The following is a 27,212-nucleotide window of genomic DNA, read 5'->3' as shown; positions in this document are numbered from 1 at the left end:
ATATCTGATAGTATAGGTCAGATTACAGTGGCAGTCAAAAATTGAGAAGTGAGAACAAGATGATGGATCATTTCCAATACTGGCCTAGCAGTGCAAAAAATCTTTTATAACATTTAAGAAGATATAAGGATAAGAAAGGATTTTATAAAAGTCTAAACTAACTGGAAAACAAATCTTCTTTGATCCTCGATGCAAAAATAATAAGTGCTGAATGTGCTAATCCTGTGGAAAAATAAGTAGACAACTTCAAATTGAGCTAGAACCAAAAAAGTGTGTGTGTTTGTGTGTGTGTGTGTGTGTGTGTGTGTGTGTGTACGCGCACAAGCGCCCACTCACAACCACAGAGCTACTTTTTCCTGCATTACATAAGCCATCTGGACTTTCCATGTTACTTTTGTCATGTTTTGGCACTACAAAGGAAGTCATTTAGCTTTGAGGATTAGGGAGGAACCGTGTCTATAAGTGTTTGTGTGAAATTTCCAGAGAAGCATGCAAAGCTAATCCTCGTTGTATATGCCAGTGAGGTTTTATTACTGGATGTTAACCAGCGAGTTCACACTGAAGGCTTGTGTCTGTTGTAGACTCCACATCACCGAGCTTCTCATTTTTGTGCTTGTTCTATTTCCTAATAGTCATTATCCAGCGCTTGCCAGCTTTTCATAGCTATAATAGTGCAACACACAAGGAGAAGCAGCTTCTGATTTGCACACACAGACTCATTAGTCATTTTTGCTGCTCGCTTCAGAGACAAAAACACCTTCATGAACCTCTGGGTGCTATAATGGACGCCAAATGACAGAGAACAACAGACAGAATAAACTGATAACAGAGTTAATCACACTGAAGGCAGCTTTAGAGAAGTGGGAAATGTTAGCATTTTACCATCCCTTTCCTGTCACGCAAGGATATTTCTGACATTTTCTGTTCTGTTTTTTTTTTTTTAAGTTAAGATATAATCCTATGTTTCACCCTCCCTTTTCGAGCCTACTAATTTGCTGCTGCTGATAATTTTCCTTTAACCCATGCTGGCAAAACAGGGGGAACACCCATAGGTGGGTCTGCTATTTCTAAACTTATTTATTTATTTTTTAGCAAACTACACTATTTTCTTTTACAGACCTTAAATGTAAAAGAATTTTCACAAGCTATTATCTGCTTTGTTGGCTTTTCTGTCTTTTAGGTGTGTAAACTAAATGCAAGACTGCTGCTTGTTGTATTATGTTAATGATGTCTGGCTCTAGAGCGGCAGGGGGAGAAAGAAAGGGTGTGAGAGATCTTTTATTATCCCTGCATTACTGCTGAGGGGTAAATATTATTACCCTCTCTTGCATTTTTTGATGCATTGCACAAGGCCAATGGGTGTTGTTCAGCCCAAGTGTGTTAATCTTGAGGAATGTAGAGAAGGCTGACAATCAAGGAACAATATTGGAAGCTGTCTCGTCTAACTGCTTCAAAAGTTTTAAAACATTTAACTCCGGTCTTCCCTCTATATGCTGCTTATCTTTGTCATTTTTCGCTCTTGTTTCTTTACCTCAGTGTTGAATAGCTGTCCTAGGCTCTGATGAAAATGTCAAGCTTGAGGAAATATGACCCCACAGTGAGCTACTAGTGCATCTGTCGGCGTGATACAGCAGCTTTACGTCACAGAGTGCTTTGAAGTATCCAGAACTTACTCATTTCCCCAACAGGAGCAAAGAAAAAAACAAATAATTGAGCTGTTTAAAGAGGCTTTGTTGTGGAGCTGATGGATTTTTTTTTTATTTTATATATTACAGTCTGATGACTTTTCAAACAAAATGCTGTTTTAAGGACTTTCTTTTGCATCGTTTCCACAATCATTACTTTGTGACAGCAAACATGTCAGCGTATTTATATATCTTACATTTCCGATGTGGATGTTAGTTTCAGATAGGAAAGGAATATTATACAGCCATTAAATCAGCCAAACGACTTGAATACATTTTAATTATAATATCCTGATCTGGTTATTGTGGCCACAAATGTATTTACTATGTAATAAGAAGTATTTAAGAACTTTTTTTTCACAAGTAGAGAAACTTTCTGTCCTTAACACTGAGCAAATGTTTAAATCAATAGATCTTTTTTTTTATGTAGCACTATCATACACAATAGAGTGACCAAGCAAAAATTAAGACTATAAATTAGTAAATGGGATGACCAATAAAACACCGTCAGTTAGGATAAATAAAACAATACAAGCAAAAACCAACAACACTGACATCAAGCTCCCCATAAACAAAAGCCAATGAAAACAGAAGAGTTTTTAAATGTAGTTTAAAATCATCCAAGGTGCTGGTGGACCTTATGGATATTGTGGGAGTGTTTCACAGGTTAGTAGCTGCAGCTGAAAAAGCTCGGTCTCCTTCAGTCACCAGCTGAGTCATCAGAACGACTCAAAGCTTTGGCTTTTCACATCTCCGGGACTGCTATCTGACTTTTTGAGTCTTTAATAGATGCTAAGGACTATTTGTACGCGTTAAGCTTCTCAGGAAGTGGTGTTGGTCAGTACAAACAACTGATTTCAGGAAGAAATGAAAGGGTTTTGGAGAGATTATTTCTTTTTGAGTCTGCATGTTATGTGCAATCTGTGTACATTCTGAGCCGGTGTCTGTCTTATCAATAACGTCATTGTGTTAACGCATAATGATGATAAAGATTTGTGATTCTCAGAGTCCTTCGAGGACTGTGTTTATGTTAAAGTTCAGTGAGATAAGGTGGTGGAAGGCCATTTAGAGATTTAAAACCCTGAAGTAAAACCTTACATTCAGTTCTAAAAGTAACAGGCCACCAGTATAGAGAAGATAAAATAGGGATGAGGAGTTCAAGTAGTCTTTTCCTAGTTAGCAAGTGCGCAGCAGCATTTCTGGACAAGCTGAAGATGACGGAAAAGGGTTTTGCTGATCCCACTGCAGAGGGGGTTGCAGAAATCCAGTCTAGTGTTAAAATAAAAGCATAAATAACACTTTCAAGGACATTCCAAGGAAGATGGGACTTACTTTTGTTTATCAACTTCAAATGGTAAAGGCAATGGTGAACTACTGCACAGACCCGCCTAACACATTTGAGGTCGGTGTCAAACATAATAATAAGATTTCTGACAGAGTTGGAAGCAAATGAGTCTAGAGGCCCAGTAGCAGTGCTACATTCTGTCTGCAGGTCAGATTTACCAAAGAGAATCCCCTCAGACTTGTTTTTATCTAGACACAATGTTCAGCTTCATCCATGTTTTGACATCCCTTAAACATTTTAGCAGATTCACTACAGATTGACTGCTGTCAGCTTTTAGCGGGAGGCAGATCTTGATCAGTTTATCCTTTTTAAGAATGGAATTACAATTTGCCTCATTCCACATGTCACGTAGGGACATGGCAGCTCCCTGCAAGATAATACATTTGGTGGACAACTAACACTCTGAATACTATAAGCCCACTGTGAAACATGGTGGTGGCAGCATCATGCTATGGGGCTGCTTCTCTACACCAGGGATAGGGAAGCTGAATAGAAGACAGGGCAGTTCTGGGAGAAAACCTATTAGAGGCTGCTAAAGACTTAAGACTAGGGCAGAAGTTTACCTTCCAGCAGGACGTATCGATTGATTTAGATAATATGTGTTAGAATGGTCTGGACCTGAATCTAACTCAGACTTTTTGGCACTTTATAATTTCTGTTCTCATGTGTTCACAGTTTTACCTGACTGAGCTTGAGCCAGTTTTTAATGTTCAGCCTGCAATTGCGCAAGACTTAAAGACGTAAAAGAGGGTTGGACAGACAAAAAAATTAGGGGTCTGAATACATTTGTATAAAAACTCAGTATAATTATGCTTTCAATTGACAGTGCGCTGCGTAGTGCTGGTCTATCACAAAATGGTAATTTATGTGTTTTTGCTTGTTAAGAGGAAATGTTTGGCATGTTAAAACCTTTGCTTGGCACTATATCAGAACATATGGTATTACTCCAAGAATATAAACACCTTAGGTCGGTGATTTTGTCATAGCAGCAGATTAGAAGCGGTTTAGGAAATTTGGCTGAAATGTTAAACAAACACAGCTGTGGGTATTTTAAATGCGGAGATGGCCGATAAAGAAAGTGGTGTTTGGCACAGTGTCAGGTCAATGACTTGTCTGGCCATTTGTTGTTGTTTTTTTTTCAGGGCAGTGAAGCCAGTGAGTCAGACCGAGTGGAAACAGTGATGGGTGTTGAATTAGACTCATGTTTTTCTTTTGCTCTTGTCAGTTGGTGCCACATTTGATCCGTCGGCTCGCTGTGGGTGGCTACGGTGCACGGACACATGAGAGCATGACATTCCACTTCATGCTGCCTGGTTATCTGACACATTCCTGACTTAACAAGTCTCTCGTGCTAAGCTGTGTTGACACATCAGAAGCAAACAGAAAAGTAACCATGATGGATACCAACAGAGACAACATGCAGTGGCTTGCAATGTGTTCACAAGACGTTTTCCTTGGTGGCTGATAACTTCAATTTTAGTCTCATCTGACCAGAGCACCTTCCTCCAAATATTTGGGAAGTTGCCCATGTGCCTTTTTGGCAAACTCAAAATTTCCCATCTTATTTTTAACACTACACTGCGAAAATGGACCTAAAAATAAGTAATATTTTCTTAAAATGAGTGTATCTGTCCTTGATTTCAGTAGGTAAATAAGATGATCTGCCAGTGGGGTAAGACTTTTGCGCTTAAAATAGGAACAACTCGTCTCCATCATCTTATTTCAAGTGCAGGATGTCTAATTATCTTCCATTCTCTGCAGAGGAGCTCTGCAGCTCCTTCATGGTTGCCTTTGGTCTCTGTGCTGCCTCTGATTAAAGCTCTTTGTCCGGTATGTGAGCAATGGTGGGGTGCCCTCTCCTGGCAAGTCTGTTGTGGTAGATGAAAACTTCAGCAACACTTGAAGGTTCAGGAGCAGACTGACTGATCAGGTCTGTTGTGGTACCAGGTACTTTCCATTTAAAGATGATGGATTTGCTGATGATCTGGGGTAACATCAAGGATTTGGGTAATTTATTTATAACCCCACCCTGACCCTTACTTCTCAGCAACTTTGTCCTTGACTTGTTAAGAGAGCTCCTTGGTCTTCATGGTGTAATGCTTCCTGCTTAGTGGTGCTGATAACCTTGCCTGCAAGTTGAAGTCTTGCAATAGTTGTGCGTTCACGAACACCCGGGAATCCATCCTGTCACGCTCCCACCTCAACCATTCGGGACCGATCCATATAAGGTTCACAAGCTTTTCAAAAAAAATGTTGTTTTTTTGCACACAGGTGGCCTTCGTTTCACTAATTGTGTGACTTTTGAAGGTAATTAGTTGCACCAGAAGTTTTTAAGGGCTCCATAGCAAAGGGGCGGGATATATATGATACATAGTTGTGCCCTAACCAATAGTCCCACCTGATATCTGGAGCTCTGCAGCTCCTCCAGAGTCACCGTGAGTGTCTTTGCTACCTCTCTGGATAATCCTCTTATTGCCCTACCTGTTAGTTTAGGTGGTTGGGTGGCCATGTCTTGGTATGTTTGCAGTTGTCATACTTTCCATATTTGGAGAGCTGGTTATATTGTTTTATAAAGTAAATATAAATAATAGTGTATTTGAGAGGAATATAAAACAAAATGGTGGGAGGACTTCGTATTTCTCCCATTTACTTAAAAAAAATTACGAGTCAATCGGGGATTTAATTTATCTGTAGCTGATGATTTCTGCTGCAAGTTCTGTAGGTTTATTTTGCACAAATCTAAGCTGAGACTATTCCATTTTTAATGAAGGTTAACAGCAGAATATTCAAAAAGAAAATCCACAATTGGAGCACAGGGCTGTATTTATGTTTTAATATCTTTCAGCCTCACTTTTAACGACTGCAATGTCTCACTTGAGGCACCTAACCTGTAGATGAGCTGGAGCAATAAAGACAAAGCACTCTATTTAGCCTCAAAGGACCACAAAACCCACATAAATTTCTGATTGGCAGTAAGTTGATTCTGCAACATGAAACTAAAGACTCTGTGTAGTTGGAAGCTGATTGACTTTGTTTTCCATTAGGTTTACCTCTGCAAAAGCAATTAAATGGGAGCTCTGAGGGAAGTTAAATTAAACATTATGAGAAGAAGGACAAGTTTACTTGAGAGGAATTGTGAAACAACAGCTGCTTAAACAGTTTAGGCAGTGAAAAAAAACCTTGCTGTCAACAGTGTGTATAATTACTGCTAATTTGTTTCATCAGTCACTTTGGGTATATTTATTGGACCAACTTACAATAATTGTTTTTTTTTCTTTCACTTACTTTTGACCTACCAAATGAAATAGCCCATGACTTTCCATCAGTAATGCATGAAAGGTTTGACAGGTCTATTTTTGAAAATCCCTTCACATCATCGGCTATTCTGGGTGAGCTAATGTAGGTTACAGCTGCTGCTGTTAACGGGACCAAAAGTGGATTCATTCAAAAACACGTCAGACCAGAAATAAGCTTCGTAATTATGTGTATTCACAATTTTAGTTGCTAAAACTGGCTTCATAACAATATTTGATCATTTTACATTATGTGAATACATCCCTGACCTACACTTTTCTACTAGCAGTGATCCTGGCAGTAAAGATGAGGATAATGTACCTAACTGTAGCAATGAAGGCTTTTTAATTTAAAGCACAACTTAAAACTGACTTTTTGAAAAATCTGTTTTTATACACTTTCACTGTGGGGGTGTTTGCTTTAAATTCCCCAATGGCATACTATTAAGCCATTGCAGATCCAAACTTAACTATTAGAGACATAAGTCAAACCACACATGGTGTAATAAAAGGTAAAAAAGTTTTATTATAACTGTAGCTTCTGTGGGTCTTAAATGGGCTATTTGATTTAGAAGTTTCATTTACAACTGAGTCAGATCAAGTTTGTCAAAGAAATTGGTCTGTTTCTGTTCGCAGTAACATATCTCGAATTATAGCTCACTTTTTGGTATATCACGACTCTTCATAGGTGGACAGGCAAAACCAAAGCACTAATGAAAATAGATGCAAGATGACAAGGAGGAGCTGGGATGGAAGTCAGTTCTATACATTGTTTTAAATGTGATGGTTACAAGGATGGCACTCGGCCAAGAAGCCAACTGGTGTGGGTTAGCATATTAAATTAATAAATCAGTTTTTCACATCACAGGTGTAAGAAAACATTGGCTGAACCAGCATTCTAATGTCAGAAAAACCAGAGGACAGCAGAAATAAAAATAAAACACCCCAACTGAAAGCAAACCTGCCTTTTTTCTTCCAGCTTATGTACATATATTGTCGGCATACAGCACAACTAGCTGCTGCAGGAGGTTAGAAAAATAGTTTTAAACTCCCATGAGCCTTTTCTTTGTTGTGGGTTTGTTTATAAATCTTTTTATCACGTGGAAGGCATTTAGGCAGATAGTTCTAACGTGTGTGCAGTTTTTACTGTTGGTGTTTTGTTCAGTACATTAATCTAGTTTTGTGGATTGGATTAATATCCACCATGAATTAACGTTCTTCCAGCAATATCTTGTATACTATTATTTTAGCACAACACAGAAGTTATTGCTAAATGTTAAAGATTTATAGGTAAAATGTTGTAACGCTAGAAGTTCTGACTACAGCAATGCCTGACAAAGGGAAATTCTAGCAAATAAGTTAATTATTTTTTATGTATAAATCCCAATAAATTCAAATTGTTATTAACATTATTATATCAGTATTTAAATGTGGAAAGGGAAATTAATTTTCCCTTTCCATAGATTCATTACACACAGTTATAGTTCTGTGATAGCTACAGAAATGATACATTTCTAAATTTCAGTTTTTTTTAATGATTATGGGTGGCATGTAATTAAATAAAAAAAGAAAATTTTAATCCATATTTTATACGAGCAACATATTGAATTATAGAAAGAAATGAACTCGTTGAGGATATCCCACTTTATTTAGTTGTGCCAGCTGGAGTAACTGTGCTTGTGTGTTGAATGACTAATAGCTAGGACTGCAGCGACAGCAAATTTGAGAAAGAAATATTAATGGCCTATTGGCAAAAACTGCAGCACTCTTATCTAATCAGCCAATAAAAGAAGTGTGTTTGTAGCTAATTCAGTGGTAGCTGCTTGTCTTTGAACCCATTATTGTCTTTATATCTGACAGAGTGGACAGAGGCATGTATGTTCAGTGGGTGGGAATTTATCCCCATTTTTTCCTCTCTGTCTCTGGTGCTCTCAAAAGCAGCTAGCTTGTGTGAGCAGTTTTCCTCTCCCACTGGAAGCAATTAGTAATTTCAAGCAAAGCATGCAGGGTAATTGTTTCTTCCAGTCATCTCAGACATTTGCAGATATTGAAGCATGCAGGAGAGCTTATGAACAAGGCAGCAAACAGCCTTTTTCTGTTAAAAATACATGATTAAACAGGACCGTCATTTAAATGAAGTCGTAATGATTTGCTGCGGTGTTTACTCACCTGTGCTCTGTGCCGTGGATGTTGTTAGCAGCTGAGCGGATGATGTGGAAGTGTCTGTCAAATGTATGTCAGCAACCCCGCCTGTAGCTGAAGTGACCACACCTTCATCCTTCTCCTTAGCCTCTTCGCCCGGCAGATCTAGGAAGACACATAGAGGTTTGCCTCATAGTGATCTTGACGTAATTTCATTTACGAAGCACTGCATCTTTGGTAAAGCAAAATAGATTAGCAAACCCAAAGGACAGTTGAATCGTTTCTTTACGCTGCACACAGCATATCTGAGACTTAACTCTGTAGGAAATGGAACGACGATTTTTCTCAACCCAGTTCTGTCAGGGATTGGCCTATCAACCACTTAGACGCAGGCAGCCATCCATAGAACAGTAGACTGGGCCTCTGTGGTCTAATTACATTGACATCCTTATGTGGATGGGTGTGTACATCCTGGCTCACTGCAAATCCAGACTCTTTACTAGTGTAACCACTGGGAAACTGAAGTTTTAGACTTTAATGGCTAAAAGTAATACAAATTCCTGTCTTTTGATTAGGTATAAATTGATGACCTTTTATGTCTTCAGTGTTGGATACCAATCATACCAGATACAATTTGGGAAACGATTTTGAAACTCCATGCAGAAAACTCTTCAAAATTAAAATGATCATGAGGAAAATAATAAGCACAAGTGTAGAAAAATAGAGATGTGAAAAATCTGATATTGGTCAGTGGTACAGCTCTGGGCAGAGGTTTACATAAACATTATCAACATAAATAGAAGAAATTTTGGGCTTATTATGAGTTATTTAAAACATTCTGGTGTTTTTCTTTTGTTTTCATTTTTGGATGGACTGTTAATACCAGACATAAATTATATGATAATTAATTTCTATTTACAGTGGATTTTTCTCTATTCCATACAGTGTCAGTGTCATAACAGCATACAGTACTTATATCTCCAGAGAATGCACACACTTACAGGAGCAATGAACAAGATCCTGGCACAAGTCTGTCTGGATATTTGTGCACTCTTGTCAGAAAATGCTGAAATGCTTGGCCTTTAAGCACAGACAGGCAACTTTTATTAGCACTGACATTACTACCATGCTTAAAAGTTGTGTTTTTAGGTTCCAGTGCTTCATCTTGACTCCTCCATTGAAACCTTTGGTCATTATAGCTAAATAGCTTAATCCTTGTCTCATCTGACCATACAACTTTTCCCCAGAAGGCGTTTCGCTCTTTCATGTAGGCTGTTGCACATTTTAGTATATATATATATATTTATATATATATATATATATATATATATATATATATATATATATATATATATATACATGCAATGATCATTCATTTTCAAATAGGAAACTTTCACATCATTACACACCTGCTGTCTACAATGAGGCAAACCTTATATTGCCATTAATTGAGATAGTGCCACCCAAGAATGAGGCGCCTGTAATATCAACACCTTCTACTAAAATGTGCAACAGCCTATATATATAATTTTTAAGAATAAAACTAGCTGCATAAGTATAAACATTATTATCGTTAATAATGATAATTCTGAAGACTGTAAACAGGCTGCTGGATGCAGAGGATCACTTCAATAAAACACTTTCAAAAAGTCTTCCTCATACTGCTTAAAATACAGTGGCTTCTAATATAAGATTTAAACGTTGGTAGTTTTCTGTGATGTTCCTGAATATCCTCAATAATTTCTTTTCATCTGATGGTGGATGGTTTAGGTCACAGGATTGAAACTTGGGACACCTTTATGTTTTCCATTGAGAAAATAATAAAATAAATGCTCTGTGTAGTTGGAAGCTACACAGAGCCTTTATTAAAAATAAAAAAATAAAACGTCACAAAATGGTATTAAACTAATAAAGAACACAAGCATTAAGTGACTGAAGAGACCTCTCTAAAGCCTTCAACATCACGCCTGTTGAACATTTGTAGATCTGCACAAAAGCCTCATCTGTGTCAGGAAACCAACTAATGTAAATGCACTCAATCAATTCTGCCAAATGGAGTGGTCGAATATCCAGCTAGAACGATGCCAGAAACTTGTTAACGTCTGAGAAAAGATTATGATTCAGGTGCAGTTTGCTAAGGGACATTTCAGGAATGTGTGTGAAAATAAGAAGTGAATACATAATAGCCTGTGGGGATGAGAGATTATCCACAATGTATTCATATGTGTGCACCTAATTGATTCAAAAGAAATCATTGCAGTTATTTGTTGTATTGTCATTAAACCCTGGAAAAATAACAGCTAAAATGTATAATTAAAATCCCCAAATCAGTATGCTGCCCATTCCCAGGATGAACGAATGTAAACTTCTGACCAATGCTGTATAGCAGTTTTCATTTGTTCTTGTTTTTTTCATGGCAACTCTTTGATATCGTTTTTGAAATACGGATAAGCTACTTAACTTTCCTATTGTGTGTTTTATTCTAGAAATGCTAATCTGATTTAGCAGGAAATTTTTACTTTTTTACCTTTAAGTCAAAGCCATAATAAGTTAGACAACATTGAGCGAGTTAAAGTGTTAACTGTTAAAGTGTTTTGTTTAGTAAAGGCAAGTGTTGTACCAGGGGTATACCAAATGTAAGAATATAAGGTGCAAACCTTGATTAGATGTGGTTTTGTTGAACAATTTAAAATTATATTATTATTGATGGAGATAAATGGGAAAATAAAGATAAATTGTAGAGTTAAAAACTTTCTGTATAAAGATAAGCTTGTAAAACTTTTCTGCACAACCAGCTCAGTCCATTTTCTTACATCTGCTTACAGACAACGTCACATGTTCATGTGACAGGAGATTAAATTATGTATAATAAAATCTGCTGCAAATGGTTTAATGAGAGTAAACATGTGCACAAACTCACTTAATCATGTAAGAACAGCCGGGTTCCGGGTCATTAGCTCATCATACGCAACATTTCTAATGATCGACTGCTTGCAGAAAATGCTTGAATAGCAAAATAAAATCAAAAGGGGTTGTAAAGGAGGCTGGTGAAGCAGAATTTCCATTTTAGTTGCAAAGCAGGTCAATTTTCCAGGCTAGTGCTGAATTATCATTTTAATGTCTAATGAGTACATACATAATATACTTTTATCATCTCCTAAAGAGGTCCCCTTGTGTTTTTTGGAGGTTTCTCACTCTTAGATTTTTTTTTTTTTTGTTGTTGTTGCTATTTTTAAGTATGTAAAAGCTATAAAATATTTATAGAAAATGCCATGTGACTACAAAGGACTAGAATTCATTGTTTGTAAATGCAAGAATATGTTTTACATATCACAAAAAATATCTGAAAATGATTAGCAAATAATTCCCTTTTTGGATTTTAAATCATTTTTCTTTTTTTTTTTTATCACAATCAGCAACAATAACAATGAGTGTAAAATGTAGAACCCACAAAAATCTGAGCTGTTGTGATTTTTGGCCAGGCAGTTTTCACGTTGTGTTGTAGACTTCCAAATTGTAGTCTACAGTAAGATGATGTTGCTCCATATTTCATCATTATCAGTGTAAGCCTGAGTGAGTCTTGTGAAAAGAAATCTCCCATGGGTTCCTTAGAAACAGGCTGAGTTTAAATTGACCGAGAAAGCAGAGATTGGTTGGAGGGCAGAGTGGAAGAAAGCAGCATTATGATAATCTACATCATAATGGATAATAATAAAGGGTTGCTGCGACATGTTTTGACTTTTCTGTTTTGCTCTTTTCCTGTTATATAAGTTTCCATCATGCAGCTCTTTTCTTCTATTTTGGATAATTCAGGCTGAAAACTGTGGTGAAAACTAAAATGATACAGAAGGATTTTTTGTGCCAGGGTTTTTATTTTTTATTTAGGTTTTGTCATTCTATGTCGGGTTTAAGATCTTTCTGTTTTTTTAAATTGTACTCTGTATACATGAGAGCAATTTCTCGATCATTACACCTGCCTTGCATCTGGTCGTTGCTCCTTCAGTAATAAATAGTCCTCAGGTTTCAGTAAGTGCTTATATCATATTTCCTTGGCTTTCTCTTCAGCTTTTCATTTTATATTTTGTTCTACTGGATCTCCAGTCACAGTTTATGAATAAAAACTAATCTGTTTGACTTTTCTAATATCTATATTTCTTGTATACCATCAGTGGTACAGCCTGTGTACCACTGATGGTAGATTGATTAAGTGGTGTAACACTTAAGTTCAACCATGTTAGTCTTTTGATTTAAAACCTATAAAACCAAAATCGTTCATTTTCTTTAAACGGGTTGGCCAGTCACTGTTCATGCTTTCACGCTTAGTTCTGGGATCGCAGATAATTTTATATCTGATTTTATTCTAAAGATTGATTTTCTTTCTAAGATTCAAAAGTTTGACCTTTCAGTCATTTTAAGTTTTTAGATTTTCTTTTCTGGAACAAAATCTGTCAGCAATTTATTTTTAATCTATAGAAATACTACTTTTTCAAGAAAACAAGAAAATAACCTTCCGTATATTTATTTATTTGTGTTCATGAAACAAGCAATATTTTTTTGTTCTTCCACCTTACAATTCAATAATTGGTTGATTTTGTTCTTTTCAATATTCCTAACAGTCTGACTGTGATTAGAAAGGAGGGGATTGGTTTCTGGATTACAGCCCTTTGACTTTCCATTTCACTTCTCATGCTTGGGCTCTATTTTAGTGCCTCTGGTGGCCGAAAGGAGTATTACTCTTGGGAAAAATAAGCTTCTCCATTTTTATTCTAGGTCTTTAGGGTTGAATATGAACATCCATTATTTTCTATACTTGCTTATCTGTGCAGGGTCACACGGATAGGTCGGATGGGCGAGAGGTCAGATAAACACACACGCTCACACCTAAGGGCAATTTAAAGTAACCAATTAACCTAACAGTCATGTTTTTGGACTGTTAGCCAGAGTACCTGGAGAGAACCCACGCATGCACAGGAAAAAAAAACCCAGGTTGGAGTCAGGACCTTCTTGCTACAAGGCAACTGTGCTACCAACTGTGTCATTGTGCAGCTGAAAATGAATACTGATATAGTTTTATTTTGATAAAATAAAATAAAAAGTCAAAATATTGTGTAAGATATTATAAGATATTTTTTGGTTGACTTTCATAAAGAAAAAGATAGTACAGAAATTAAAATGTAATCCTACATTTGGTCAGACATAAAAAATGGTTTCTTACAAGAAAAAAAAGTTTATCTGTCATACAATGATAATGACATATCCTTGCAGGCTATAAATTGTTTGCTATGGGTTTATTCTTCTTGATTTATCCCAGAAACAGTGGTAGGAGGGGAGCATAAAATTAAATGCATTAATACTAGTGCCTCTCAAAAACCTACATCCCTAACCTCTATTTCTGTCCTCCTCTCTCATAATTGCCCTTGCTTTGCACATGTTGCATGGTCCCTCAATAGATTATCTGGCACAGATGTGCAGCGTTGCTGTTCGTTTTCATTCCTGACAGCCTTCTCAAGGGCAAGGCCACACAGCAAATGCTCCCCTGATACATTAAAGGCTACCTGCTTTTGTGGTGAAGATGTTTTAGAGATGGGATTAGTCACATTCTGCAAAACTAGGTAGTGCATGTTGAACTACCTATTGATTCACCTTTACTGTGTGTACACTTATTTATATATATTTATCTCTCACCATCAGTGTCCCTAAAGCTGAATTCTATGTCCATAGAACAAAGTGAAAGGGGTTGTGTTTCTACAAAGATAAAACAATTTTAAAAACCAAAGGGGGTTGGGAGAGACAGATCAGTCCAAATGGCCAAAGCCTGTTCGCCATCCTAATAGCGACTGGCAAACAGACGGTCCCACAGGAGAGATGGTGGTTTCGCTGAGTGTGCATTCAGAATACTGATACATGAACACAGAAGCCCTCTCCGCCCAGCTGAAACCCCCTCGCTTTGCTGTTTGCCAGCGTACGGTGCACAGCTGCATACAAGAGCAGACACAACAGTCGCCACAGACAAAACATCCAGCAGATTCAGCACAGGGTGCGAGATCAAGATCTGGGATTGGTGCATTCCAACACAGCTGATATATAAAAGAAGGCTTCACTGTATACCTCTTAATGTATGATATTACCTGTAAATATGATAAACGGAATCAGTTCCCCAAGATGGAACGTACAGTGGCTTTTGAACATTGAAAATGAGCTTTTCAGTGCTAAAAAACCCAGAAACCTATGCAATTATATCTAAACTGTAGCTCTAAACAATGAAGTTGATGTGAAATATATGCAGGCTAAGGAGGAACGTGAGGGTCAATCAGAAATGCCAAGTATTCAGAGTATTCTGAAATGAAAATAAGATGACACAATGTCATAAATTACAGTCTGAAATTCATTTAAATGCCATGGTGTATTTAAAGTATATATTAAAAGACATGCGTTGCGGTGGCAACATTAGACAATGGAAGCTCATCAATCAGGATTTCATCAAATGCATCCCAAAGCCCTCCTTTGCTTAGAATAATCGACTCATCATTTTCTTGTCCAACCTTTGACCCAACATGATGAATGTGTCTGTACTTGCATGAAGCATCTCTTTTTGAAATCTCATTAAGCATACAGACACCAGCCTCACACCAGGTATGGGGGTTGGGCAAGAAAAACGGTGGTACTGCCTCAATGTCAAACAAGAGACTCCTGGAACATACACTCCAGCAGTAGCTGGCTTTGTTCATCACCTTTCCCTTTTCGTGCAAGGGTAAAATCTGCACATTAGACTGTCTTCTCTTTATTTACAGGGTGACTCATGCACAGTTGAAGTGGTTTTGCTTTTGAGAAACTCATCCTAGCTGGTTGAAGTGGTAGTATGAGAGGATTTCAAAGGGGGTGTGATGTATTACGTCTGGAAGTAACAGTGAAATGGAAAATTAACATGGGGATTTAGGGTAGATGATAGTAGTAAACAACATCCAAACTGTCTTTCGAGTCACCCACAGCATATTGCTCAATGGCTTCAATTGCTTTATTCTTGATGGATGGACTGGAAATTTAATAAGATTCTGTAATTATGTTCCTGTTATTTCTAAAGCTCATATTTCTAAGAGCTCCTATGTTGCTGGCCATTCTCTCTTTACGAGTTTGTCGATCCAATCATTTGACTGTTTGACCACCGAATCACATAATATCACATTAAAAACTGTTAAATGTCATTTTAAGCTACTCATCTGTGTATCATTTGAAAGTTGATTCCAAGCTTTTAATTTTGTAGTGGCACGAAGTTTTAGAAATCTGACCTTTGGAGATATTTCACACTCTGATTAAAAGGCTTTTGGAAAGTGCCTTCACCTTGACGCTAAATTGAGCTGAAATTATCTTTTATCCTACTGATAACGTCTCTGATCTTTTCAAAACATGCAACGTGTTTTTGAAGGGTTCTAATCAAAAAGCTGCTTCAGTGCCTGTGAAACATAATGTATTACTTAAACTGAATTATCTAATTTTTAAGCTGAGAACTTTGTAACCTTTTTAAAATGATCCACAGTTAATAGGTAATTCATTTTATGGGGATTATAATTTTTAAATGGACCTTTATTGTTTTATTAATTCTTAATACACTGGGTTATACGATCTAAAAATAAACAAAGCTCAGGCCTAAATCTCCTCTTTTATCCATCAATATTTTTAATGAGCTCATGACAATGGAAGGATCAACATTTATGTGAGGGAAACAAACCCAGGTTGAACCTAAATTTATGCTGTAAATCTCAATCTTTTTGTCTTCTGTAGGACAACTTTTTACTAAAACCACATTTCCATTTACCGTTGAAACACACTTTTAGTCTAATTCATTGCTTTTAAATTTACAGACATATATGCAACATTCCTTAAATGTAATAATAATAAATAATAATACATTTAATTTATACTGCACTTTCCATCAAAAGATCTTAAAGTACTACAAGTAAAAAAAGAGAAAAGTATAAAATAAAATAAAAATAAAAAAGCTATTTTTAGAAGAGAGAAAAAACATCTAAAGGGGAACAAAAGCTTTGCTAAAAAGAAATGTTTTAAAGTCTTTTTTAAAACAATGTACTGAACTTTACACTGCATTTTCAAAAATAGATAAATATTTCAAATATGTCATCTGCACAAACAATGATGTGCATAATTCTCTGGTCTTCCTTTTATATACATATTTATTTTGTAGTTACTCAATATCTCTTAAAGGGGATCTTTAGGCTCTTTATTTACCATTGGCAACTTTTCGTTGTAGGATGTTTAACTGAGGCACAAAGATATGTCCTAAGGTATGTGACCCAGTAAAATAGATCTGACAACATCCGTGTATTTTTATCTGGTCTTTTGGAACTATTTCTCTATGTAAATGTAAACAACAAGATTTGAAGAAAAAAAATAGCAGAATCTATCCATAGGATGTTTTATATGCCACAAACACACATGTACCAAACTCTTCCCCTTGTGGAGTGATCATTACCTGATGTCATAACAAGGGAGAATCTCTAAGAGCAGTTTATTACTGACAGAGAAACCCTCAGCACCATTAAAGATGTCCTTCCTCCTATTTTTTCAAAGCAGGTCAAGAATCAGATTTTGGTTGGGATGGTTATGTTCCACACTACCTCTTGTTGTTCTACTTATTCTTCTTTAAAGGGTTATCAAGCTTTTGCTTTGGCTGGCCTTCAGGCACCTGCTCTCCAGACAAAACCTGGATCTTCTCTGTTTACCGTTTGACACTGTGTACAATTTGGTCCCAAATTCAAAAGAGAGGAAACACTAAGACAACCAGACTTTACTGCCTCCAGCCTCAGAGTGAGCGCACTGTTCAGACAGAACGGCTGCTATGACAGAGCCTGGAAATCCGTCCATCTGCGAGAGAGAAAAGGAACAGAACCCGAAGCAGCTGCAATCTTTTGCTGCGTTCTCTGATCATGGCAGTTCTGGTTGGGAACTCATAGGTCACCTTGAGGTCAATAATCCTGTTGAATTCTACTTTTTTGTTCCTCCACACCTTAAATTATAGTTACATCACATAAAATCCAAATTAAGAGGGAAATCTTTAGAATACATTTCACAGTTTAGTAAGTTTTGTTTCTGTTAGCAAATCATTCAATTTAATTTTAATGGAAGTATCAATATTTTTCATTCTGATGATAGAGTTATGATATCTAAAACTTGTGTATTCCTCTTTAACTTATGCAGTTATGAATCACCCTCCATATTGATTTTTGATAGATTTGAAACTGATACGATAAATAACATATTTTATACAGAACTGGGACTATTTTTGCTACATAAATGTAAATATGTACCCTTATAAAAACACTTTTTAATAGAATCCAGCTTTAAAGTAAATCTGGGGCATTATAGCAGAGATGTCATTGAACAAACTGAACTCCAGAGATTGCCCTGAATAGATTACATTTACTCAATCAATTCAGTGTCTGCAGAGTTGCTTGAGTCTGCTTACCTTCTGCTATTGGAAAGTTAGTCCTTTCGCTTTGAGTCGTGCTTGGTATGGATTCCCCAGATAAATTATGATCGACCCAGAGGGTGGTGGAGAATACTCCAGGCTGTTTGGCATTCACCGTACTCGTCTCAGAGAAGCCCAAGCCCAAATGGCTTTGTGTAGTCTGAATTTCCGGTGTTGTACTCTCCACCCCTAAATTGAGAACCTTTCTGAGGGTAGAAGAGAGGACTCCTGGGTCTTGTTTGGTGTTCATACCGGTCTCAAAGAAGCCCAAGTCTAAGTGGCTTTGTGTGTGGTACATTTCTGATGTTGTGCCGTCCACTTCCAAGTTATGATCAATCCTGAGCTTGGTAGGCAATACTCCTGGTTGTTGTTCTGTGTTTGGGATAATGGTCTCTGAATAATCCAACTCAAAATGGCTTTTTGTTGGATGAATTTCTGATGTCGTGATCTCCACTATTAAGTTATGATCCGTCCTGAAGGCAGCAGGGGATACTTCTGATTGTTGTTCAGCATTCACCGTAATTTTTTCAGAGAAATCCAGGTCTAAATGGTTTTGCGTGGGGTAAATATCTGATATTGTGCCTTCCACGATGGTGGGATTCATCCTTGGAGTGGTAGAAAGCACCCCTGACCCTTCAGTATTCACCAGACTGGTCTCAGATACGCCCAGGATTGAGTTACCTCTTGTGGGGGGGATTTCTGATGATCCTTCTGATAAGTGAAGAGCAACACTGACAGCTAAATCTTCTTGTTCCCCAAAATAATTTGTTTCTGCAATGGTGGGAAGAGTAACACGCCCCACAAGGTGTGTGCTGGTCTGAGCCGTCTCCACTAGTCCTGGGTTGGGTGTTGTGGTTTGGGCGGTTTTCCATGTTAGGGCAGTGGAAACTGTAGTTTCTGGTGGGGTTGTTGAAGAAATCCTCTCTGTGAAAATAATAGCCTCCCGATAACCACTTTCTTTATCTGGAAGAGGCGTTTGAGTCACACCTGTGCTAGACATCACAACTGTTGTGGATCTCCATGATCTTGGGGTATGTGTTGTGTTTTGTTCAGGAGTTTTACTTCTGTGAGGGCTGTCGGTGAACAGAGTAGTTCTGATAAAGCTGCTTGTGGGAGAAACAAAAGCCTCTCTATTGCTCTGAGATATGCTGCTGTGTTGCAAATCTGATGTCCCGACAGGAAGTGGTTCAGTTCCTATCTCTGCCACACTCATAAAGAGCCTTTGAGTCAATGTTGTGGTTTGCTGAGATTCCTCAGAATTGCTCCCTTCTCCTGATCCCGTGTAGTCTTGAAGGACACCAATTAGTTCTGTCACCCCTTTGGCAGTTGCCGTTGAGACAGCTTCTTCATTATTGCCATCTGAGCTCCCAAAAAGGCCAAAAGAGGGCAGGGAAGGAAGCTTGGGTATGGATGGAAACCACGAGTAAAAGCTAGATTTCTCCTCAGGTGAATTTTTGCCTGATGGTGTCAGTTCCCCAGTGGCCTCTTCGTCGGCCAGAGCTTGGCTGTGAAATAGCAAATAATACCAGAAGAAGAGAGCCAAGGTCCGAGAAAATCGAAGCATGCTGCCGACTGTGGAGCACTGATTGTCACATGTTGTTCTCTGTTCTTCTGACCCCTGAGGCGGATAGCACTGGCTTCTCTACTGAATGACCTAGAAGACAAGAACACACAGGACAATTGGTGACACACTTTTCCTCTGCAACATTTGGGGTGGCTTGACTTGACAGAGAAGGCATCTGTTTGTTTAGCTTATCAAGAAGCACACTAAAAAAAGAGCTTTACTTAGTGCCCCACATATAGAAAATAAGTGTAGAAATGATTAAAATTCATGACAAGCAAATACTGTTAGAGAGCAGCTAACTATGCTATGTTCCCAACTTTGAATAACACAGTTCAAAACATTTTACAAGTTAATTCTTCTTGGTTTTTGCATTGCACCATACATGCATAAGATAATTCAAAGTGCTTTACAAGAAATTACAATGTAAAGGCAATCACATTCATAACAAGAATTTAATTTATATAGAAAGATTCAAGCATAGAATACACAGCAAAATGCTAATTTAAAACAAATAGCTGAGTCACAGTAAATATGAACTGATTAATTAATATTCCATTCTAAAGGAATGCTGGAAGAAACAATGTTTTTTTTCATAATTGAAAAACAGCCAAAACTTTCTAAGTAACAACTCACTCAGTTATTAAGAAATCAAAAACAATTTTACAACTTATCCTTTTACGTTTTAAGAATCGGGGCTGATATAATCTGTTTTCTTGATGTTAGTCAGGGCTCCAGTAGCAGCATTTAGGAAACACCTCATTCAATGAGATTAGGATGGCGGTGGGCATATTTTTGTAATAGTCTTGAGGTAATTGTTACGTTTTAGGTCTGAGTCGATAATGTAACTTTATTTCTTGCTTCCCTGTGTAGTTTTTAGCCACACTGAGTTTGGTTGAGTTTTGAAAATAAAACATATTTTTAGGACCAAACAAAATGACTTCAGTCTTTTCCACATTCCCCTTGTGATGTTCAGACCTATCTATGGACTCACTTAACCAGTGACTGCAAGGTATTTAGTCATACACTGACAGATAAATAAAGTTCTGTTTGCTCAGCGTACATAATGTCAAGCACTGTTATAATAGGCCATAATCTTAGCTACCGGCAACCTTTAATAGCTGATTAAAATGGACTGAGAATTGAGCCTTGAGGAACCTCGCAAGTGATTTTTGTTGATTAGATTTATGATTATTAAATAATTCAAAGTAGTGATTGAATACAGAACCAGAAATTCACACCCATTTTCCTGGAATCTGTCAAACAGTAATGTTATAATCAACAGTTTCAAACACAAAACTGATATCCAGTAGTAATAAGACAGGGTGAAAAACACAACACCCATCCTTTTGCATTTTAATGTAACCAAAAAGCAGTAGTCAAGAATTTTTTTTCTGAGTTGTACTGAGTTGGGGGTTGTAGAGAAGTTGAGTCTGGCTTTTCAGTTTAAGAATAAGGGGACCTCCTATTCTTTTGTAAAGCATTAGATGGTTCAAAGTCACCAGCCTGTTGCCTCAGTGAAAAGATTGGAGCACCAAAGGAATTTCCTTTGCGAGAACAACAACCTGTGTGCTTCCGCTGTACTTAAACTCCTCTGAACATCCCCAGGCTCCGGCCTTGTTGCCTTTAAATCTCAGATTTATTTGTTCTTTCAAGCCGACAAAGATCTTTATGTGGGAGTGAGAAAAACATCAATATTCACAGAAAGCTGCGACCATTCTGAACCTCTCTATTCTCCCTATGATGCTCTTACTCCTTTTCTAAATGTTTTCCTGCTCTAATAAATCTCTATTATTTTGATTTAAAATGTGTTCTTAACTTTATTCTTTTCCCTTTAGAGGCTCATAAACTAGATCAATAAGCCAGAGCCAAAAAGGCTCACTAGTCAGTAAGCTACAGGTTTAAAAAGCCATTTCCCCCTATATTTAGACCTCCAGAAATCAAGCACTCTCACTTAAAAGTCTGAAGTTTGACTACCAGTGTGTTAAACATAGAGCTTCCCACACACTCTCTAGTTTTGGAGCTGTGATTGAGCAGCATGAAAATCAATTTCCATATGGGCGATGCTTATTTTTGGTAGCTGTTCCTTGGAGCTTGTAGTGAAAAACCTGCACATAGTTTAGATATGCAGATACATGATTGTAGTCGAATTCGGACTGAAGTCTGTATGTTAGCACACCGTGTACTCTTTTGCCTACTAGTACTGTTCTGTAGTAGGTGTAAACACCCACACATGCGCTTCCTTCTGGTTTCTTAGAGGAATTTTGCTAACAGTTATTATGGTAATAAACAGGACAGTAAAGAGAATTAATGCTATGAAGTAAATTATGTCTCTGGTTGCTTAGCTGTTCATTTGACCTTGACAATATTTATTATTTAAGCAGCAGAGGCTATGTATAATTTATTTTGGCTTACATTCTCACATTTCACTGCAGTATCACTTTCATTGAGCATCTTCACGTAAAAGGAAAACTCATAGAATCTGAAAAATAATCAAGTCTGATTTGATTACGGCATATCGGATACTTTTTGTCACACATTTAGTTCTGAATTATGTTAATATTTTAAGATTTAATTGAAACTCCTGATACAATCAAATGCTAAATTTGTTTATTTTGGATAAAGTGGTAACCATATTGCTTTTTTAACTTATTTTTAAAGGCCCAAGTAAACTGATCCATACTTTTGAAAAGTATGTTGCTGGTTCTGTATTTAAAGTGAAACATCATACACTGAGCTGATATAACCCATTATATCCATCTGTTCATTTGGGAGCTTCTGACATGGCTTGATTATCACACATTTTAAAATATTATAACAAATGTGGAAAGAGAGCAAGAATGTGGCTCTGCCTAAAAAGACAATAAAGCCCTTGCCTGCTATCACCCCTCAAGCCTTTGCATGATAAAATCTGCATGTTGCTCCACCATGCCCAAATATCTGGTTCAACACTTGAATAGAGTTCCTGATGCAAAAGCTTTGACTACAACCTCATCTGTCCATCTATCCCTTTTCTTACTCTAATTTAAAATCAGGTCAGGGAGGACGGGTCTAAGAAGGAATCCAGGGCATGTCTCACCAAGCTGATCTTAAGTCAGAACGGATAGAAAGTTCCACCCGCACCTACTTGGTCTGCCAAGTTTCTCCTTTCAGTAAGATAGGCTGATAAAACCTCCGAAGGAAGATTATGACCTTCCTCGGGATGACGGAGCTCCTCACCTTTTCTCTAAACTGATCCCAGCCTCCCTAAGGAGTGAAGCTTGTTTTATTCGTTTGTATCTAGGATCTCCTTCTTTCTACCATGATCTGTATCTCATGACCACAGGCATCAGTCTAAACGTAGATTGACCAGTGAAACCAAAGCTCTACATTTGGCTTTACTGTTTCTTCACCACAACAGACAGGAGCAGTACCAGCATTATTATTAGGTGACAGTATTTCTATCCATCTTCCTTTCCATCTTACAGTCACTCATGAACAACACAACATCACACTTAAACCCACTTAATACTCAGTTGTGAACTCTTCCACTTGAGACAAAGGCTGACCTTCGAACTATAGGAAGCAGTCTACCGGTTTCTGGTTGAAAACTTCTTCTTCACACAACTGACTATCTTCTCTGGAGCTTTACACTCGGCTTTTTTACCATTCCAGTGCTTGCTTAAGGTCACGGCTTAAAGATACCAACAGCAGCACACGGAGCATGACGTTACCCAACTAGATGGAGACATCATCTCCGTAACAATGCCTTAGGATTCTGTCCATGAACACTATCCACAGGATCAGTGACGAGAGGCAGCCCTTGCAGAGCCCAACCTGCACAGGCATCAAGCTTTCCGTGCAGAATATATGAATAAACCTTTTAGTTTGGTTATGGAAGGACTGGATACCTGTTAGAAGCATGTCTGACACCCTATATACTCCCACAGTGAGCCACAGAAAAGGCATCTAGTTATACAAAAAAAAAGGAGAAAAAATAAGAAGAATGATACCGGGGAAAAAAAGAAAAATCAGAAAATTTTTGAACAAGCCACAACAATTGTGGTTTTGGAGTTAAAAGCTTTCGCTTGGTCAGTTTGATTGCCACATCCACAATTTTATGAGTAATGAACAGTCAAGTTACACATAGTTTCCTCATTAGCTGCTCATCAACTGTTTTTTTCCCCCAATGATCACCCACCACATCTGACTCATGCCTGCTTAAATCATGGGCTGACGAAAGTATAACAAGTGTCTGTCAGGAAATTAACAACTGCCTTCGGTTAATTTGCTGCCATTTTGGCATACTGCTTCGGATGGAAGTTTGGATCTGATACTGTGCTGCGTTCAATGAAGCGGAGGTGCACAGAGCAAACAACAAGGGCAGCAGTGGAGAGACAAAAACCCAAACCCACCATGTTATCATTCTATTGTGGCCTTATCAGTGCAGCAGAAAAAACTCTGCAGCAGTCTCTGTCATGCTCATATTGTCTGCGTCTCTTTGTGCGCTTGTGAGAAGCCCACACTTGATTCACTTTCTGATTACAAGGAGCCATCTTGATCTTAATCTGCCATCACCTTACTATAACCTGCTTCATGTGGAAGTTTCGTTTTGTTTTACTGATCTGACGCCAGGACTTTGCCTCTGCAAGCCTCTGGTGGATCATAATATTGCTGTTGTAGTTAAACTTGTAAAAGAATCACATAGCGGATCGGAATAGAGATACATTGTCATGGTAGAGCTGTTTGTCTTCGCTAATAGGCTAAAAGAGAGGCTCTACAACCCAGGGATCCACAAACAGATGAAATGACAGTTGCCAATGTCATTACTTTTTAACCAACCCACTGTAGGCATACTGAGGTTTCTGTATCTGTGACACAGTCCAGGATAATGGAGTTATTCACGTTCCTGCAAATGGTTACTGCTGTGGGTGATGGTTGTCTTTTTTTTTTGCCCCTGCATGTGTGGGTGTGCATATTTACAAGCAGAACTTTTCACTATAGTATTATTTCCATGGTTATATGTAAGCTCTCTTGCATGTGGGCACACGTGTTTTTTTCTCTTGTGATCTTGTATGATTTCGGTAAAAGCTCTTTAACTGGTTTTCACATTTAGTGGCCTTTTCCAGATGTCATTTCTGCAAAAATTCAATGATACTGGCTCTTTTTTAAACAGCAGGACGGTATTTCATGTCAAGTGGTATATGGGAAAAATTAACTTTAGTGTTGAGCATTTTTTTTTTTTTTTTTTTTTGCAAGAAAAGTTGGTCGACAAGATCTATCAAGTATAAAATACAACCTGAATTTTGTTCTGAGGTTCTATTAAATTACATGCTTAACATATAAAGAAGCATAAATTTGAATTTGCTCCACTGGATTTAAATCTGTTGGTTAACGTATTTGTAAACATCAACAACACAATGCCCTGTTTATTGCTCAGACATTACCATAAAGATTGATTAGATAGGACATTCCAGATCAGTTTTGCACTTTAGAATGAATCATTGTGCTTCCCACAGAGTAAAAGGATTGCTACTACTGACTTTATTTTTAACCCATCGTGTTTAGAGTGATTTAAGTGAACTAAACTGCCACTTAGGATGCCCAAGAATATTTAAGCTTCCACCCAAAACACAGATTTTACAGTTGTGTTCATCAAATTTAAGTTCACCAGTTATAAAAGAGCTCTTTTTAAGCATTTAAAACTGTGTGCAATGTAAAATCTAAATGTATTCTCAATTTAAACAAATAGATAATTGTTCTAGTTGTAAACACAGAAAGTGTTATTCTCAGCTTGATAGTTATATTAACAATATTACAATTTCACGCTATTAGTTTTATTGTTTCTGCTGCTGGTGTTTCAGGTAAAGTAATTTGCCCATTCACCAACTTGTACCTCTTTGCCATTTTGTCCCTTCGTGCTGCCATATTGTACCCATGTAATTGATTTCAGTTAGGTTTTTAAGACTTTTAACTGCACACTGTTTTCTTTTATTTTCTGCCAGGACTCATGAAAATAAATTTTCTGACCCCAAATCAAACTAACATCGCTCTGAGCAATTCTTTGGACTCATCCCAGACATTTACATATGGGGACAATGTTGGCATAAATTAACTAAAAAACTGTCCCTGAAAGAATTTACCCATAAGTTGGATAGTGGCCCCATGTTAATTGCTGATATAAGTTTGATACTGGACATCTCTGGGTTAAAAAGGAGGCCAGTATGGTTCCAATGTGTGTTGCTTGATTTCAACTGATTCTCTTAACACCCATTTGTGGCCTGGTTGAGACCTCCAGAGAAACTGCACTGCTCTTGCCAATATAGGCTTTATCTAAGCATTCCAAGAGGGTCTAATATAGGACGTTCATTGTAAACCAAATCCAACCTACTAAGCCTACAGGCGGAGCAAAATCCACGAGGGGTGCGCTTACACGCGTTAGCTCAGGGGAAACCCAAAATTCCTTAAAGGAGGCTATGATTAGATCACTTTGATCTTTCAATCCTTAACATGTCCACATCATGAGTGCAAAAAGTTTGACAGACAGACCCATGTTGTACAACCAAAATTACAATGGTACAAAATAGCAAAGGACACTGTAACTGTTGGCAAATAGATGATGAATCATAATTGCCAGTTTTTGATCTTTTCTTGTAAGCACAAATACTCGAAAGGTTATAAGCAATTAATGTCTTACCTGCAAAATATAACTGACTTTGCCTTTTTATATAGCATAAATCTATATTATTAGTCTTGCAGGCTGAAATTCTGGGCTAATCTCAAATCTAAAGGGAAATGTATGTTAAAATGACTCCATTAAAGAAAAATACTTTTTTTAAATATTACTTTACAAGACATTAAACTACAATCATGTTTCCATGTTGGTGGTTATTTACACAAAAGCTGATGATTTTTGCCATGGGAAGTGGTGGAGTTAGAAGCTGCACCAACAATAATCTTCCTGTGTGAAACATATGCTGTATGATCATATGCTTTTTTGGCAGAATTACAGTTTCCTAGTAAAAAATGAGGGCACTGTAAAAAGTGATGACAGTATTAACTTAAACTGTAAAAAAGAAGTTTTGATCTCTTAGTCTGATTTATTTTTATATCAGAGTTGCTCTGACTCGAAATGCTCTACCTGTAAGAGGAATAGCTCCTTTTTCGTGTAAACAACCATCTGCCTCTATGTAAATAACTGTCCAATACAAACAAGACAATGGTTTAAAAGTTCATTCAAGGGTGTTTGTATAAACTGCTTTGACGTTTTTGAGACTGAACTTGTTTTTTGATGGTTAAAGTCTGGTTTGGTCTTGGCCCCTAGCCGTTAGCTTCAGCCTCTGAGACCAGCTAATATGGATTCAAATGAAAATGGCAGTAGATATATCTAAAGGAGGTAATATATATTAACAGCTTTTATCAGAATTCAAAAAAATCTGAGCTATGTTTTCAGCTGTCTTACAACTTTGGGCAAAATTGTTTTGTTAAAAAAGGAAATATTTTTTACAAAGCATTGGGTGTCATTTAATTTATATGCTGATGACTGTCAAGCCTATTTCCCTTTAAAACATTGGTTGTGTCTAGCCTCTCCTTGTGTTGTTGCCATCAAGACAATGAATGGTACTGAATTTCCTTAGTTTTGATGAAACAAAGACTGATGTTATGCTTTTTAAACAGCGACTCCAGTTGTATCCCTTCCTTTGATTTATCCTTTTGGCCCCGC

At 37.4% G+C, this 27,212-nt stretch overlaps 1 protein-coding gene across 1 annotated transcript in view; it reads right to left on the bottom strand.

Annotated features, from left to right (window-relative positions):
- LOC105931181 (proline rich transmembrane protein 4) overlaps positions 1–27,212 on the bottom strand; it is a 35,376-nt gene that overhangs the window by 5,763 nt on the left and 2,401 nt on the right. The window contains exons 2-3 of the mRNA XM_012869754.3: positions 17,947–19,603; positions 8,493–8,630 (exon numbers count right to left, since the gene is read on the bottom strand). Of these exons, the coding sequence (XP_012725208.2) occupies positions 8,493–8,630; positions 17,947–19,513 (1,705 nt within the window). The 5' untranslated portion in view covers positions 19,514–19,603. The remainder of the gene's footprint in view (positions 1–8,492; positions 8,631–17,946; positions 19,604–27,212) is intronic.

The sequence above is a fragment of the Fundulus heteroclitus genome, chromosome 17 (genome assembly GCF_011125445.2).
Source record: "Fundulus heteroclitus isolate FHET01 chromosome 17, MU-UCD_Fhet_4.1, whole genome shotgun sequence".
In the NCBI taxonomy this organism is placed as follows: Eukaryota; Metazoa; Chordata; class Actinopteri; order Cyprinodontiformes; family Fundulidae; genus Fundulus; species Fundulus heteroclitus.
The sequence above is the reverse complement of the archived record's forward strand: the minus strand, read 5'-3'. Positions and strand labels throughout refer to the sequence as shown.